We start from the raw sequence: 18,060 nt of genomic DNA on the forward strand, positions 1-18,060 counted from the left end.
TTCTAAGTCAACAAATCCTATGAACATGTCTTGATTTTTTTCTTCAGTCTTGCTTTCATTATCAACTGCAACTTCAGAACTGCCTGTCTGGCACTTTTGCCTTTCTTAAAGCCAAACTCATTGCAGATAACAGATCCTCAATGTCCTTTTCCATTTTTCTCTACATTACTCTTGTGAGCAACTTGGGTGCACGGGCAGTTAAGGTGACTGTGCAATAATTCTTGCACATGTCAGCTCTTGCTATCATTGGAATTGTGTGGACGGTGTTTTTTCGAAAGTCTGGCAGTATATTGCCTGTCTCATATGTTCTACACTAAAGAGTGACTAGTCATTCTGTCACCACTGCCTCCAACGATTTTAGAAATTCTGACGGAATGTTATCTCCCCTTCCGCCTTATTTGACCTTAAGTTGTTCAAAGCTCTCTTAAATTCTGATTCGAGTTCTGGATCCCCTACCTCATCCCTGTCAACTCCTGTTTCTTCTTCAATCGTGTCATCAGACAAGTCTTCTCCCTCATAGAGGCCTTCAAATGTACTCTTCCCACCTATCTGCTCTCTCCTTTGCATCAATAGTGGAATTACCATTGCATTCTGAATGTTACTGCCCTTGCTATTAATTTCACTGAAGGCTATTTTGGCTTTTCTATATGTCGAGTCAATCTTTCCAATCATCATTTCTTTTTAGATTTCTTCACATTTCTTGGGTAACCATTTCCACTTAGCTTCCCTGCACTTTCTATTTATTTTATTCCTAAGTGACTCGTCTTCCTGAATTTTCCTGAGTATTTTTGTACTTATTTCTCTCGATCAACTGAAGTACTACTACTGGTGTCCATGGTTTCATTGCAGTTACCTTCTTTGTACCTATGTTTTTCTTTCTAACATATGTGATTGCCCTTTTTAAACACATCCACTCCTCTTCAACTGAACTGACTACTGAGCTATTCTTTATTGCAGTATCTATAGTCTCAGACAACTTCATTCCTTAGAATTTCTGTATCCTACTTCTTTGCATACTGATTCTTCCTACTCTTCATCATTACCAAATTGTGATCCAAGTCTGTATCTGCTCCAGGGCATGCACTGAAATCCAATATCTGATTTCCGAATCTCTGCCTGACCATGATTTAATCTAACTGAATCTTCCGGTACTCTGACCTTCTCCAAGTGTACCTCTTCCTTTTGCGTTTCTTGAACAAAGTATTCACTATTACTAACCAATACTTAACGCAGAACTCAATTAGTCTTTCTCCCCTCTCATTCCTACTACCAAGCCAATATTCTCGCATAAACTTTCTTCTACTTATTCCACTACAACTGCATTCTAATCCTCCATAACTATTATTCAGCTCCCTTTTCCTACTAATTCACCCACTCAATATCCTTGTATATTTTCTCTGTCTCTTCATCTTCTGCTTGCGACACCAGCATGTGTACCTGCATTATTGTTGTCAGTGTTGGCTTGCTGTGAGTTCTGATGAGAACAACCCTATCATATAGCTGTTCCCAGTAATTTACCCTCTGCGCTACCCTCCATAATGACTCCTACTCCTGTTATACAATTTGCTGCTGCTGTTTATATTACCTTATTCTTGACTGACCAGAAATCCTTATCTGCTTCCCACTTCACTTCACTGACATCCACTATATCTAGACAGAGCCTTAGGTTTTCCCTTTTGTGATTTTCTAGCTTCTCTACCACATTCACACTTCTGACATTTCAAACCCCCGACTCTTAGAACAGTATTCTTTCATTGGTTATTCAACCTTTTTCTCATTGTCACTTCCCCATTGGCAGCCCCTTCAGAGATCCGAATGGGGTACTAGTCAGAATCTTTTGCCAATGGAGAGATCATCACAACACTTTTTCAGTTACAGGCCTAATGTCCTATGGATACAAATTGTCTAATGCAGTGGTTTCCATTGCCTTCTGCATCCTCAAGCCATTGATCATTGCTGATTCTTCTGGCTTTTAGGGACAGTTACCCTTCCCAAGGGCAAGAGAGTGCCCTGACTGTCTATCAGCCCCTCTGCCATCTTTGACAAGGCCATTGGCAGAACAAGGGTGACTTCTTATGCCACAAGTCTTCAGCCACCCTTGCTGATCACTTTACTTAAAATTTAGGCAGTAACAAGGTTCGAACATAGGACTGAGGGCACTTTGATTACTATTCAAATATGCTACCCTAGACAAAGGGGGCCCATGTAATGCCAACAGCTGTAGGTGACTACAATATCATGGATATAACATCAATTTCTGATACCTGCCTCGATGTTAAATGGACAATTTGCCCCCCTCCCCCCTTTTTTCTGCAAGGCAAATTCACTCTGTGTCACTGTGTAGAAAACTGGTTTTGAATCTTAAGTGGACTGAATTTTCATTATGAAAGTCATGTTACTTAAATTGAAGATAAATGGCTAGTTTGATAAAGTAACAATACATTTTATGCAAGTAATTTTGGGGGTCAGGAAGACCACTCACCAAATATGAGAAGCATTGTGACGCCAAGTGACACACACAAAAGAGCATGATAGCTTTGCTAACTTTCAGAAGAAATCAACTGATGGTGTGTGTGTGTGTGTGTGTGTGTGTGTGTGTGTGTGTGTGTGTGTGATGGGGTGGGAGGGAGGTGGCAATTCATTAGGAGGTCTCCTTTACTCTTCCTTTAATGTAGTTAAAGATATATCTTTATATCTGTCCAAGAAAGCATGAACTTCCGGGAGGTGAAAAGGTTGCACACAATGAACCAATGTTACCACATAGTCATTCATTTCCAAACAAAATAACTGATTGCTTGTGTATGCAAGACTCCACTATCAACGACTGATGATACTGGTCAAAGCTGATTCATGCACTTTCTGAGCTTGGCTGCTATATAATAACTTTCTTCATAACTACATCACTTAGTTGAATCCTTGAACTATCTGGGTTTCTGCTGCTATGAATACTTAGAGATAATAAGTCAATTAAGCAAAACAGAAATTTTTTGTTGCAGTGTAGGCACATTCTTGGGTCAGAGACTAAATTTATTTCAATAATACTATGATGGACTTATCTAATGTTCAAAAACATACACAAGAATGACAATGGATCAGTTCAATGCCTTCCTTTCTTTTCTTGGTTCTTTAATAACAACAACAACATGAACATGTGTCCTCCTGCCCCCCGCCCCGCGCCCCCTCCGTCAATTGGTGTCAAGTACTACTGTCAACCGTATGCGTTTACACCATTAATTATGACACAAAAAATAAGAAATTGAGTTTGCAGTTGACACAGTGTAAGAAGATCCCGGACAGCTTGTAGCACTGTTGCCTGCTTTCAATAGCGAAGCTGCAGGTGAAAACAGCAGCCACCTACAGGACTGGGACAACACTGGGGCATTTACAGAATTGCGTTCCATTATTGGTTGAGGTATGTCCATGAAGCTGCCATGCCAAGCTCATTGCAAATATCAACTTAGGCTGATGCCAACAGGAGGCCGTCTGCTAAGAAATTCTTAAAAGACTTAAGTTTGATATCTGGTGAACACAACAGTACAGGGCTGAAAGAAAACTGCATTTTTAAAAAACTGCCAAATGTACAATTGCAAAAAGCTTATGGCCTGGGAATGGAACATTGCAAGAGTAGGTCTAATAGTGAGAAAGACGATACTAATGTAAGTAAATTCCAATGAAGAGCACAGTGAATGAATTATCACAGTTGTAACCCAGTATAGTACTACAAGTAACCATACCTACTAACTCTCAGGTGATACAGAGATTGGAAAATTGTACAATAAGATAAAAGAAATTATTCAGGTTATTAAGAGAGATGGAAATTTGTTTATGATGGGAGAATTCAACAGAAGAAAAAGAAAGAGGAAAACATGACCTGGGTAAAAGGAATGGTAAACTGTCTGATAGAATTTTGCACAGAGCACAATTTAATTGTTGCAAACGATTTTCTCTTCCAGGAGGAATCACTTTATCATAGTACTGCCCATGTGGGCAGGTGAGTTTGTGACAGGTCTCTGCAGAGGATCCACACAAAAGGTGCCTCACAGCACCCCATCTGATTTATGTTGCACTCAGTCCCTACTATTATCCATCTCCAGATTCCCTTCCTTCACATACTTCACCAGCACAGGTGGTGTGCAAGATCAATAGAAAAATGCATCAACTCCGGCATCAATGAAGCAGGGCAGGGCCATACCAACTCACAAGCCCATTCTGACAAAGGAGGAGGGTATGTCACTGGACAGTAAGTATTGAGTGTTATACTTATGTTGAATAGATACATCCACTAAAAGTTTTTGGCATACATCACATCTGTGTGTGAAGGCAATATATCCTATCCCCTTTTAAGAAGGGTGATGGTGGATGACAGATGCCTTAAAACTGGTCCTTTCAGCTAATGTACGGTAGCCCCAACAGAAGAGAGCTCGGTCCTCCAGGTTGGCGGTTGATCACTGGATTGACAACCACACACCAGAAAAATTTAACCAAGTTAAAAAGGGACAATTACAGTAGATAACACATTATAGGATAGATGTAGTGGCATTGCAGTAAACTAAATGGTTAGCTTAAGATGGCTGCACAGCAGGTAGGAAAGTTATAATATTCTATGGATGATGATGATGATGATGATGATGATGATGATGATGATGATGATGAAGTAGTAGTTTGGTTTGTGGGGCGCTCAACTGCGTGGTCATCAGCGCCCGTACAAAGTCACAATTTCTACACAGTCCATTTTCTTCTCACAATCCAATCTAGTCACTATCTCAAATGATGATGATGAAAACACACACCCAGTCCCCAGTCAGAGAAAATCCCCAATCCGACCCGGAATCTAACCCGGGACCCTGTGATCCAGAGGCAGCTATGCTAACCCCTAAACCACGAGCTGAGAAAATATTCTATGGAAGAAGATCCGAAAGAAAATTTGGGATGGTTTTTGCCCTCAGTAAGAACATGGCAAACAAAATGGAGTTCAAAACTATTAGCAAGTGTCTGTCATTTCAGTCACCCAGAAAAGCTGTAATGTGGCCATCAATGTTCATGGCCAGATTGAGAGCAAAGCATGCCAAAACAGAGATTTATGAATTCCCGAAAAGGAACACACATGTGCTTCTTACGTGCATTTAACACAAAAGTGTAAAAATAAACTATCTATTCTCTTAGCACAGGAAAGTACAGGTTGAAGAAAAAAAAAAAAACCAACAATAACACCTTAAGAACGTTAACATCTACCACTTCAGCAAATATGGTTATCAGTTCAACAACAGTCCTCATACGAAAATTCATCCAGGAACATGATGCTCACGGGGCAGAAAAATTATCAGTCAGTCAAAAAGATCACGAAATGATAGAGACATACAGCACAGGCAAATAGTAAAGGATGTCAGACCACTAGTGAGGAATGTGGAGTAGTAATTAAGACAAAGAAGAAAGCATGTGAGCTACGGCTAAAGGATATAGATAACAAAACACTGAAGAAAACATATCTAGAAGCAGGCAGAGAAGCATCAACAGTGCTGAGAACTGAAAAGATGAATAACTGAAGCCCGGACAGCAGAAGATTTTTCCATGTGGAGACAGCAATAACAGGGTACAAGATAAATCTGAGTGGAAAAATTTTGCATTTTTCAGACTTTTATCCCACTACAAAATTTGCATTTTTCTTAATAAAATGGTATCATACAAACTTGCATGGGGAGCTTTTTTTTCCACTGTAAGATCAAATAAAGTAACTAACTTTTTACACAGTAGGCTGCGGATTGCAATATTACACAGGTGAAATTATGCTGTTTATATTGGTAGCAATGTCAGAAACTATTAAGTAGCTTTTCAGAATATAAACCCTTGCAGTACGTAGACGCTCTAAGAACTCCGTTGTTACAATAAACAGTGTGAATATCATAAAAATAATAGACTTTCAGATTTTGACAAAACATTGTTATAAATGTAAATTAGTGAACCATGCAGAATATATCTGTTATACAAACTATGAAGGAACAAGTGGTGGAATATAGAGACCTCGCAGCTACTGAAATTTCCAGTTGATTCATGAATGAAACTGGTGTTGTTATTCTAAGTTCTTAGGTAATGGGGATTCAAAAGCATGCAATGGTGTAGCAGCAGCAGCAGCAGCAGCAGCAGCAGCTCGGCCCTATGGTGATATGATTATCACAAAAATGGAATGTGTGAATTGTGTCCAAAAGAGAATGGGCATCTGGCTGAGAAAGCTGAAACTAAGTTTGAGAAACAAGAAACTTTCAGATGGCGAAACCATAAAGGATGGCTGGCAGACAAAATTATTGATGAATTAAAACAATGAGATTGCTATTAGGACTACCATATTTCACAGACTATAAGATACACTTCTTGCTTCGAAAAATTGCCTCCAAAATTCAGGTGCGTCTTATCTCGAAATTAATACACAAAAATGTCTAGTGTTTGACTTAAAATTCCTGCCATAATAAAAACGGCCATATATCCAATTCCATCAGAAATCTATCCCTATCTAGCAATGTTGGGTTCAACTGGCAGTAGCAGTGCATCGATGCGACAAACATGAGTTGTGGGTATTCAAAAGCTTGCTAACACCGTCTCCCCTGCCCGCCATTGAAAACCCAGAACACTGTCTACATCATTGCAATCTACAGTGCTGGTGAACTTTTAATTGAAAGTGATTTGTGTTATTTGCAGCAACACAATATTTTCGTTAGCACCTAATTTCACAACAGAAAAAAAATGAAAGGTGTTCATCTGATACAGGCTTTAAATTCACAATAATTGCATATGCAGATGAACATGGAAACAGAGCAGCTCAGTGGCATTTTGGCCTTCCATTAACACAAAAAATCCATTCACGATTGGTAGGCTAATAAAAACGAGGAAGACTAAATGTGCAAAATGGCCAAAGTAGATGATGTATTGAAATGGATTCAAGGACACCATCAAAATGGCACTGGAATTAATCCAAATTCAAATACATGCTTATAAGTGAGCATAACAGTGGAACTTAACAGACTTTATGGGTGGAGATGGTTGGTGCTACAGGTTTATAAAGCATCATCAACTTAGCATGCCAGCCAAAACCAAAATATCTAAGAAAATGCCACAAGAGTATGAAGAGAAAACATTATCTTTTCATTGCTTATTGTTCAACATTGAGAGAAAACCAGTGTGGAACTAAGCCAAATGGTGAATACGGACAAAACTCCTCCGACACTTGATGTGTCAAGTAATAGAACTGCTGTCATGACAGGTACTAAAACTGTAGCTATAAAAACAAATGGGCACGAAAAAATGCTCTACATTATCGTCCTTTCACATTGTGCTAGTGGTACTAAACTTAATCCAACAGTCCTTTTCAAGTACAAAACAATGCTCAAACCTTCTGAAATACCACCAGGTTCTTTTTGTTACGGTTTTATGGTGCAAAACTGCTACGGTCATTAGTGCCCGGTCTGTGACTTAGGAAAAGGTAAAAAAACGAAACTGGAAACCAGCAGCAATGGGAACGAAACTCAAAAAATTGGAGAAACTAAAAACAGAAGGAAAGCTTAAAAAACAACTACAGAAGGGGATTGGTTGTCCCCCCCAAAAAAAAGAGCTTGAAATTACTGACGTCATCTCACAAGGGTTGGACAGATGACGATGGTATGAAATTATGGATTAACAGTGTGGGAGAGAAGGAAAGTTGCTTTATTGAAGAAGAGTTCTCTTCTTCTGCTAGGTCAGTTTAGCAGTCATTTGAAAAATTCTGTGAAAGAGAAATTGAGACAGGGAAGTACAGAGCTTGCTGTTATTCCAGGACGACTCACTTCACAACTGCAACTTTTTGATGTCTCAATAAATAAACCATTTACAGTATATATGAGAGAGAAATAGAACAAATGGACAACTGATGAAACCCAACATGTATTCACGCCATAGGGAGCTTTAAACTGACCTACAATCAAACAATGTGTCAGTGGATAAAACAGTCATAGTCTATAGTGAGAAAAGGCATTATTATTATTAAATCTCTCATGAACTGTGGCATAAGTAATGCTCTCGATGGCAGTGAAGACCATCTTATATATGAAGAGGACAATGATGACAACTAAGAGGATGAGGAAGAAAAACACTCAGAAGAAGCAAGGGGGAAGAAGAAGAAAATTCAGAAGAAAATTTTCAGGGATGTTAAAGGTCAGTTTGGTTTCTTTTAGTCTGACTTTGCAATCTAATAATCCAAATGATAAAAACTTTAAAAAATTAAGGTGCATCTTACAGCCCGTAAAACACCATAACACTGACGATTTGTTCTTCCACAAACTGTCAACAAATGACATACGAACACATCAGCTTTGACCTCCCGGACCAGATACATGGTGCAAGTAGCACAATGTCTGATACTTGAAAACTTCACCCAGGCAGAAACATGTCATATCAACAGTGTCATGCAAGTCATGAGACTTGGCACATTGTGACTTGTGGAAGCAGTCTCTACATGGTCAGACTCAGAATACAAATGCGTCTTTCAACAATCTCATATGGACTCTCACAGTAAAAAATGTTTTTGTTGGGAGGAAGACTAAAATGAGGGAGTCTGTGACACTGTTACTGCTTTTAATGATGGTAACATTGGTAGTGTGAAAGTGCTATAGCATACAGGAATTATTCCTGGAGTAATCTGCAAAGAAATTCCTTGGATGAATGAGGTTCACATTAATAAAGCACAAAATGCAACAGAAATGGCCATTAAGGAGTCCAGAAGGGAGAAAAGAACAAGGTCCATGGAAAATTATCAAAATGGTGATAACAGCATGGTACAGGGTGCTCCTGGGTGAAAAAAAAGGTGGCAAGTAAGGTTTAGTCATTTTAAACATTAGACACTGTTTCAGAAAATTTACATTTTCAGTTGCATTATCCCCTAAATCTCAAAATTCCTTTGAGCAGAGTATTCAAATTTTCAGGGATTTGCAACATAGATATACTGAGTCTACTGAACTAAAATAAAAACATAATGTTAAGTACAATTAAAATTATTTTGAAGAAAATACAAAAAATTATACAAAATGTTAACCACATAATTAAAAATATTATTCCTCCTGAATCCCTGGCTGAAATGCAATTATTTTAGTTCAGCACATTAAGAACATAACATGTAATGGGCTGCACAAGTTTCATGTCCATTGCTATATTGGTTTCCGAAATAGAAGGAATCTGAGTAACGAATTTTAACATTGTCAATACAGGGTGTACATAAAGTCCAGGAACACTTTCAATTCTTTATTGCACAAGAACTAAACATTGTACAGATGTCACACACCTGAATTCACCATGTTTGCGACTAGTGTTCACTATCGGGAAATTACGAAACTATGCTGTGGCGGTATACATGGAAAAAAACTTTCAGGGTTTCTCTTCAAAATGACATATGTATGATATCTGTACAATATTTAGTTCTTGTGCAATAAATAATTGAAAGTGTTCCTGGACTTTATGTACACCCTGCATAGGTAGGGCTTCCCTCAATGCATGTAGTCAGTGCACAAGTGGCAAAAATGGAAACACGACTAAGGACACTGAGTCAAGTGATGGAAAAGTTATTTCAGTGAGCTACTCAACTACCTTAACCCAGAGCTAAGTTTTAGTGAAAACCAAGAAATAACAAATTAGACAAATATTGACGACACGGAGAAAAACACAGCGCAAGCCACACAGAAGATGAAAGGCAATAAATCAGCAGGGGAAGATATGGTTTATACAGAAATGCTTAAGAATAGAGACCGAGCTTGCAAACTCTTTCAGTTCCTTTGGCAGACTGTGGCATTGCCAGACAGCTGGAGGACTGCAGTCATCTGTTCAATATACAAGAACGGAAGCAAGACGGACAGCTCTAACTACCATGGAATCAATCTACTTCACAGTTATTTTACAAAAGCTAAAACCATTTGCAAAAAATATATGTGAATATCAGACTGGACCCTATCCATGCTGCTGAACTACTGACAATTTGTTCGCCATTTGGCAAAGGAAGGTGGCAGGTTTCTACTATTTGCTTACGAAAAAAAAAAAAAAATAAAAATAAAATAAAATAAAATAAATTTATATATATATATATATATATATATATATATATATATATATATATATATATATAAAAATAAAAACAAAGATGATGTGACTTACCATACGAAAGCGCTGGCAGGTCGATAGAAACACAAACTGTTCAATATACAAGAACGGAAGCAAGACGACACGTCTGTTTGTTGTGTTTCTATCGACCTGCCAGCGCTTTTGTGTGGTAAGTCACATCATCTTTGTTTTTAAATATATTTTTCCTGCGTGGAATGTTTTCCTCTATATAAGTGTCCTTCCGTCGTCCACCTAACCTTCGTAACCTCTTAGTTCATCCCTATGAAATCCCCAAACCACCTTCTTTAACCCTCTGGCTCCTACCCTTGTAACCGCCCCCGGTGTAAAACCTGTCCAATGCACCCTACCACCACCACCACCTACTCCAGTCCTGTAACCCAGAAGGTGTACATGATCAAAGGCAGAGCCACGTGTGAAAGCACCCACGTGATTTACCAACTGACCTGCCTACACTGTGAAGCTTTCTATGTGGGAATGACCAGCAACAAACTGTCCATTCACATGAATGGACACAGGCAGACAGTGTTTGTTGGTAATGAGGATCACCCTGTGGCTAAACATGCCTTGGTGCACGGCCAGCACATCTTGGCACAGTGTTACACCATCCGGGTTATCTGGATACTTCCCACTAACACCAACCTGTCAGAACTCCGGAGATGGGAACTTGCCCTTCAGTATATCCTCTCTTCTCGTTATCCGCCAGGCCTCAACCTCCGCTAATTTCAAGTTGCCGCCGCTCATACCTCACCTGTCTTTCAACTACATCTTTGCCTCTGTACTTCCGCCTCGACTGGCACCTCTGCCCAAACTCTTTGCCTTTACAAATGTCTGCTTGTGTGCGTGGGCGCGCGCGCGAGTGTATACCTGTCCCTTTTTCCCCTTAAGGTAAGTCTTTCCGCTCCCGGGATTGGAATGACTCCTTACCCTCTCCCTTAAAACCCACATCCTTTCGTCTTTCCCTCTCCTTCCCTCTTTCCTGACGAAGCAACCATTGGTTGCGAAAGCTAGAATTCTGTGTGTATGTGTGTGTTTGTTTGTGTTTCTATCAACCTGCCAGCGCTTTTGTGTATATATATATATAAAAAGACACACACCACCATAGTAGCAAATATAGCAGGATACCACTCATAAAAAAGCAAAACATATGCAAGTGAACTGAACTAAATATGCACATGAACACTTCACAGCTGATGAACACCATTTAAAATCTATGGGTTCAAGTACCAGGGAAGTTCTAATCAAATATCCATTAACGTAAGTGAAAGAATTTCTGCTGGCCTTAGGAGACTAATAAACCTTCAGAGTTGTTCAAGTATAAAGGCATTTCAAATTCCACAAAATGATCATGAACCAGCCCAATGTTTTACATCATCAAAAGAGTCAATGACCCCAATGGACAGGCCACATAATCCTTACATCAGAGACCCAACTTCCTACGAAGCTTCCGTTGTCCACATCAGAGCTAAATGAACCATGGGCAGATCAAGATACATATTGGAAGATGCGTAAGAAAGAGGCAGAAGGTATGAATGCTGTCAACTGAGAGGACATTGCACCAGACTGATTAAAATGGAAATCTACTGTCAATGCAGTGGATGGTATACAGGGCCAGTGACCACTGGATAAGTAAGTAAATTAAACAATGGAAAATCCAGGATGACAATATTATAAAAAAGGACGGATTGCTACTTATCCTACAACAGAGATGTCGAATCACCACACGTGTGTTGTCCAATTCGGACTAGGTTTTTTTGGCCAAAAGCTTACTTCTTTAACAGTCTTTTTTTTGTGCCAATCAGCGATTCAGCATTTCTGCTATACACAGAGTAGCAATCTGTCCTTTTCATAAGTTAACATTACGTTTAAGAAATGTGAAAGAAGGTTTTATGCTTGGAAACGAGGACACTGGAAAGTTTCTTACAGAGGATGCTTTGTATTGATACTGTCACTAGTTGCTCAATAACATTGTTACAATGACTATTTTTCAGGTTTTTGAGCCCCTGTAGGCTCACCCTCAGATGGTGTGTATTTACAGGCACTTTATGTCAGGTGCAGCTAGTTGCTACAATTGTGGCAACATTATGGAAGTATGACTCTTTAAAATGATACGTTTCACACGGGAGAGGAAAAAAAGCGCACAATTGCACTTGGAGTCACAACTTTTGTACAAAACTATCAACTTCAGTGGCAAGACTGACACTTGGTGCTCATGTTAAATGCACTTCATCAACTCATTATAAGTCACCCTTCAAACTACTCTAGACCTTGGGCTATGCTCAGATCAGTATTTCACCACAACCAAGATTGCATATTCTCATTCTTTGGTATCAGCACTTCATACAATATACAAGCAAAATGAGCAGAGAACAGAATGCTGACAATCTCCAGTTGCACATCACACTCTACAACATCAAATTATGAATCAAGACTGAAGTTCGTTACTGGTAGGCTCAACTCACCCCAACCTGCATACATCAAAATTAGATTATATAAAATACACAGAAAGCAAAGAAATTTTCAGAGACTTAGACAATAATGTAGTTTATCGCCACTATCATTCATTGTTTATTTGGACTAAATAATATAGGAAAGGAATGCATCCATTTGATTTATAAATTAACAAAAACATAGCTATGAACATTATTATTTGCAACTGATCACATACCATAGCTCTCGTAGATTTCGTAACAGTTTTCAACAACGTCAACTGGAACCAACTAATTACAACTCTAGAACTGATTAAACTAAACTACAGAAAACAATAGAATAAGATATGTCACCATGCTTATTCAACATCTACATAGAATATGCAATAAATGCTACAAAGAATACTGTACAGGTATCAGAGTAAATGGTGAACAAATACAGATACTTAGGTTTGCAGATATGGTTATGATAGCTCCAGATGAAAGAAATCTCCAAAGAATTTTAAAAGTTAGGGACATAGTACTGAGGGATGAGTACAAAACAAATTAATTCAGAATTACACAACTATTCATGTACTCCAAGGAAACTGTAGAAATTAAAACCAAAGGAAATAAAATAAGAACAAATAAGATCATATACATATTTCAGAAGTAAGATAACTCAAGATGGAAAAAGTGAAGACAACGTACAACAAAGAAAGAGAAGCATATGAGGAAAAAGTCAATTAAGAGCTGCATTTGGAGTGTAACATGTTACAGCCGTGAAACATAGAAAATACACAAAAATGAAATGAAATCTCTGAGCATTTGAAGTATGGTACCAAAGACATGGACAGATAAAGCCACCAAACAGGAAGTCAAGCAAAGCACTGGCAACGGTTGTTTAGAAGAACAATAGACAGAAGAAGACACAAGTGGATTACTCACATAATCCAACACACTCAGTTTCTTGTAGATGTCCTAGAAGGAACATTACAAGGAAAGTTAACCTGAGGAAGATTGTGACAGTCATTCTTAATACAAGACACTAGTGTACAGGGTGCAAGAGTTTGTAACTAGGCAAAACTGAATAAGTTAGTTTCTCAAACAGTCAAATGAATGACAATAATGATGGTGAATTAATGCAAATAGCTGAAAACCAAGAAGGCTCACAAACGTCTCACATAAACTTCAAAACATTCTCACAAGGTATAATATGACAATTTCAGATATTGAAACATATGCTACAGCTGTAATTTGGAGAAAAAAGTAGAATCTTTCTAGAAGTTAAAGGCCAATCAATGACAAAGGAAGACAACAAGTAACAGACAATTGTGGGCACCCTATTTTTGCAATTTACAACCAAGTATACACACAGAGAGAAATTTAACAAAACATCATACAATAAATGAAATAGAATATTGAAAAGGAAAGTCTATCTTGAGCAAACTGATTAAAACAGAATGAACAGTGCATGGATGAGCTTCTTACATTATCTACCACAGCTTTGCAGGACAGAGTGATAACTGGATACTCAAGTAAACAATGGTATGTTTCTGAAATTGTATATGATGTTCCAGGTTACGTGGTATCAAAATCTTATTATGAACATCATATTGTTAATGGATTGAACAGTTGTGTATGGTTGCACAATGGGAGATACGTTCAGTACTGATATTGGATGACAATACAAAAAGGTGTTTTCTGCATGTCTTACCCTGACTATTATGGAAAATGAATGCTTAGTAATATTTCATCCACGTATAGGGTCAACGGAAGCGTGCCATTACACCCATTGTCTTTGACCTGTGACATAATGGTGATGGTGTTGTGCAGGACGTCACTACAGTGCAATGTTTTTGAGTTGGTTGTGTTCGTAAATGTCATGTTGTATTTGATGGTGGGCGTCTGGTGGGGGATACGGACGTGCCGAATTTAACGTGTGGTACTGGAGTCATTCGAGTTTGGGTTGTGATCTTGCTAACGTGATCCTGAGTTTCAGTGGTAGTTGGTGCAATAACATGGGTTGTGGAAGTGTTTTCATGGAGTTACTAAGGGTTTTTTCTTTTTCTTTTTTACCTGAGTAATTTGGTGTTTGTTGTGCAGAACAGAAACAAGTCTTAACTTTTTTATTAAGTTAACATGTGGGTGTTTTAGGAGATCTATTTAATTTTGGAGAGAGAGAGAGAGAGAGAGAGAGAGAGAGAGAGAGAGAGAGAGAGAGAGAGAGAGAGTGGGGGGGGGGGGGGGGGGGTGCATCATGTGCATGCTGGCCAACCTAGGGGGTATTGCTGGAGGCTTTTATTGGTAAGTATTTTTTGTCTTGGTTTTATCCTATAGTAATTGTGATGTTTTGTCTGTTAGATATTTATGGTAGGTCAGTTCATGCAGTGAATACGAGACATTTGGGAATTTGCCTCCACTTTTCAGAGATGTAGGTGTGTGGTTTTGTTGGTGTAGTGGAACGTTATAATTTTAATTGTTTCTGGATATTATTTGTTTTCAAATGGTGCAGCGCTTTTTTATTATTGTTTATTTAGCTTTCTCCCATCCTAAAGTTCCACTTTTCCATGGTTGCCTGGTTTTTTATTTTCGGAGTAAGACATTGTGTCATTTTTATTTTTGTTCATATTTGTTGGCATGTGTATAGAGTGACATTGTTGACGTATTGTATACACTGGAACCGGCTGTTTCTGCCATACTGATGAAGTCATAGATCAAAGTAAATGGGTGGAATCAGATGATTCTATGCATACGTATAATAACTGCTATGGCCTAAAATCCTACTTGATAAGGAGACATTTCTTAAAGAGCTCAAGAAAGTGAAATGGAATCTACATAACAAAAGGGCAGGAGAATCAAGTTCTACATTGTACTGATGTCACTGGAATGAAGCATGTGTTCAGACTGCATTAGGAGGGCAGAGGAATGCAGCTATAGTCTTGTTTAAGAAAGAAGTACAGCATTCAAGTCATTCATGGAAACCTTATCCTGGGTGCCTAAACTTGGATTTGAAGTCCTGTTCTACATATACATCAGAACATACACTCTTTAAACCACTGTGAAGTGCATGGCAGAGGTATTTTACATGATACCATGTTAGGGCTTCTTCCTTCATACTACCATGTATGGAGTGCAGAAAGAACAGCTGTGTAAATGCTCTGTGTGTGCTTAATGAGTCTAATATTGTCATCACAGTCTCTACACGAGAGATAGTTATGGGATTGCAAAATATCTCTAAATTATTCACTTAATAATGGTTCTTAAAATTTGTAAGCAGGCTTTTGCAAGATAACTGGTATATGTCAGAACAACAGCTAGTTCATGTTCAACATTTCTGTGACACTCTCCCCTGGTTCAAACAAACTTACAGCCATTCAACCCATTCGTCTTCATATATACTCAATGTAGCCTGTTAGATCTAATTGGTATGGGTCCCACACACTTCAGCAACATTCTAAGATGGGACACTCAGGTGATTTGTAAGCAGTATCCTATCAATGAACTGGAATAAGAGTTCACTGTCTTAAGAAGTGTGTCATTGTGGTCATTACACACAGTGATGTATCAGACACAACAAATTGGCCAAAACATGAGAAATACTAGTGCATCCACTGCAGATGGGCTTAAGAGGAAAAGTAACGTGTCCACCTCCACATTTACATAACGAAATACTAGATTTCTAGAAAGAGTGAGCCATTTTCAAGTAATACACATATACAATGGGTGGTTAACATATCTTTAAGGAGCTTATACACTCCATTCAATTTTAATTTGAAATGAAAGTGCAAAGTTTTTATTCATGGATAAATGGAATACCTGCCACATTTGACACCAACAAATTGAGAATTGTCATCTTCCCAATTTAAATGGGGAGTCAGTTACAGGTTCTGTATATTATCTTACACTGTTAACCTGAGCCAAATGAACTTAAGTGTTCAGTTACCGACAAATATAACCTAAAGCGTTGTGTTGCAAAAAAACTATCAGCTAAGAGAAAAATTTCTCATCGAAATGTAATTAATATTTGCTTTTCAGGTCATCTACATGCTCTTGACAGAACAATCTTTTTGAATGCGTAAAAAAGAAGGGCGAAAAAAAAAGGGTCGGCAGAGATTACATCAATCTGAGGAAAAAATTGTTGTATGCGCAAGTAATGACGTAATCGATAAACTGCGACAACAACTTTGGAGGTTAATGTAAACATGCTCATGCAGCTCAGATTAACGAGCTGAATACCGTGTTTAATCTATCAATATGATAACACACCTAACAATGAGACAAAACAGACGTTCATTCCTCATACATCAGTGTCAAGCCAAGAATGATCAATGTCAGAAATCGGTATGATGGTACTCACATTAACCAATCCGAAGTAGTGTTCATTCGGTGGGAACTGATCTGATCCAATATCTCGTTCTAGCTGCGAAATGTTTGCACCCTATACAACAAAATGTAAAACAATTAAACATATTATTGTTTTGCTGACAGATAAATGACAGGTGTAAAGCACACGCGTTCCTCAATAAGGTCCACGACTGTAACACGACGTGTTCCTTGCAGGCAAACTATAATTTTAAAAACCCGAAATAACAGCAATAGATTATATTATCTTACCATTATGGGCACTACAGTAATCACATTGTAGCGTACTATGTTGGACTTTCGCCCAATTCTGCCATGTTTTATCGTAACTTCTGAAACGCCATCTACGACATCCCCAATTTTGTCCACACAAGCGTCTGTACACAGGCGCTGACGAGAAGGGAGTGAGAGTCGTGTAACAAACTTAACTGTAAATCAGTTTGGGTGCTGCATTACTTGAGAAAATCACTGTGCCCAATAAAAAATATGTGTAACAAGTGCAGCAGGTCCAACATTAAGCACATAACAACACGTATCGTTTATTATCTTAATAAAGCTGACCGCCTTATCAGAGCGGTAGTCAGCTGTTTGTTAAGTACAGTGCATGGTATATAAACATTCAGACGAATAGGAAACAAGTTCAAACACAGACAGCTGGTTACATATTCTTGGTTGAAATATTGATAGGTCATTGCGTGTAAAGTGCAAAGGAACGTTATCTTGCTCCCTAAATAATCATGTGACTGTATGACAGATGCGCTGTAACAGAGGTTACCGCCACATCTTATAGTGAAAGCAAGAAGGATGTCTCCGGTTACATTTTTCTTACTCCCGGTTTTCGCTGCAACGTGCTTCGCCGTAAATACAATTACAAGAATAGATCCAGTTAACAAGCTGCCAATTGTGATAAATACATGGGGATTCACAAATGCTACAGCAAAAGGTACTATACATTAAATGCTAATCATACTTTACACAGTGATCGCGTTGAACTGCCGGTTAGTTAAATTTTCAGTCTAATAGAATAGGTTGATAGAAAAATTCGCCCCGTAAGATTTTCGTTCTGGTCATTTTACGTTGCAATTAGTGAGATAGACCCTCGTCGTAATTTCGACAGACTTTGCTACAAATCGAAGTAGATAACAGTGACATGTATGGA

General features: G+C 38.4%; 2 protein-coding genes across 3 annotated transcripts in view; one reads left to right on the forward strand and one right to left on the reverse strand.

Annotated features, from left to right (window-relative positions):
* The window catches only part of LOC126412043 (ubiquitin carboxyl-terminal hydrolase 46), a 97,839-nt gene extending 80,529 nt beyond the window's left edge, over positions 1-17,310 (reverse strand). For both annotated transcript variants that reach the window (XM_050081423.1, XM_050081422.1), the window contains exons 1-2: positions 17,154-17,310; positions 16,897-16,977 (exon numbers count right to left, since the gene is read on the reverse strand). In XM_050081423.1, coding sequence (XP_049937380.1) covers positions 16,897-16,977; positions 17,154-17,156 — 84 coding nt within the window. In that variant the 5' untranslated portion in view covers positions 17,157-17,310. The remainder of the gene's footprint in view (positions 1-16,896; positions 16,978-17,153) is intronic.
* Positions 17,311-17,548: 238 nt separating this feature from the next.
* Positions 17,549-18,060, forward strand: part of LOC126412044 (N(4)-(Beta-N-acetylglucosaminyl)-L-asparaginase-like) — a 174,853-nt gene continuing 174,341 nt past the window's right edge. The window contains exon 1 of the mRNA XM_050081424.1: positions 17,549-17,844. Within this exon, the coding sequence (XP_049937381.1) occupies positions 17,706-17,844 (139 nt within the window). The 5' untranslated portion in view covers positions 17,549-17,705. The remainder of the gene's footprint in view (positions 17,845-18,060) is intronic.

The sequence above is a fragment of the Schistocerca serialis genome, chromosome 7, assembly GCF_023864345.2.
Source record: "Schistocerca serialis cubense isolate TAMUIC-IGC-003099 chromosome 7, iqSchSeri2.2, whole genome shotgun sequence".
Taxonomy (NCBI): domain Eukaryota; kingdom Metazoa; phylum Arthropoda; class Insecta; order Orthoptera; family Acrididae; genus Schistocerca; species Schistocerca serialis.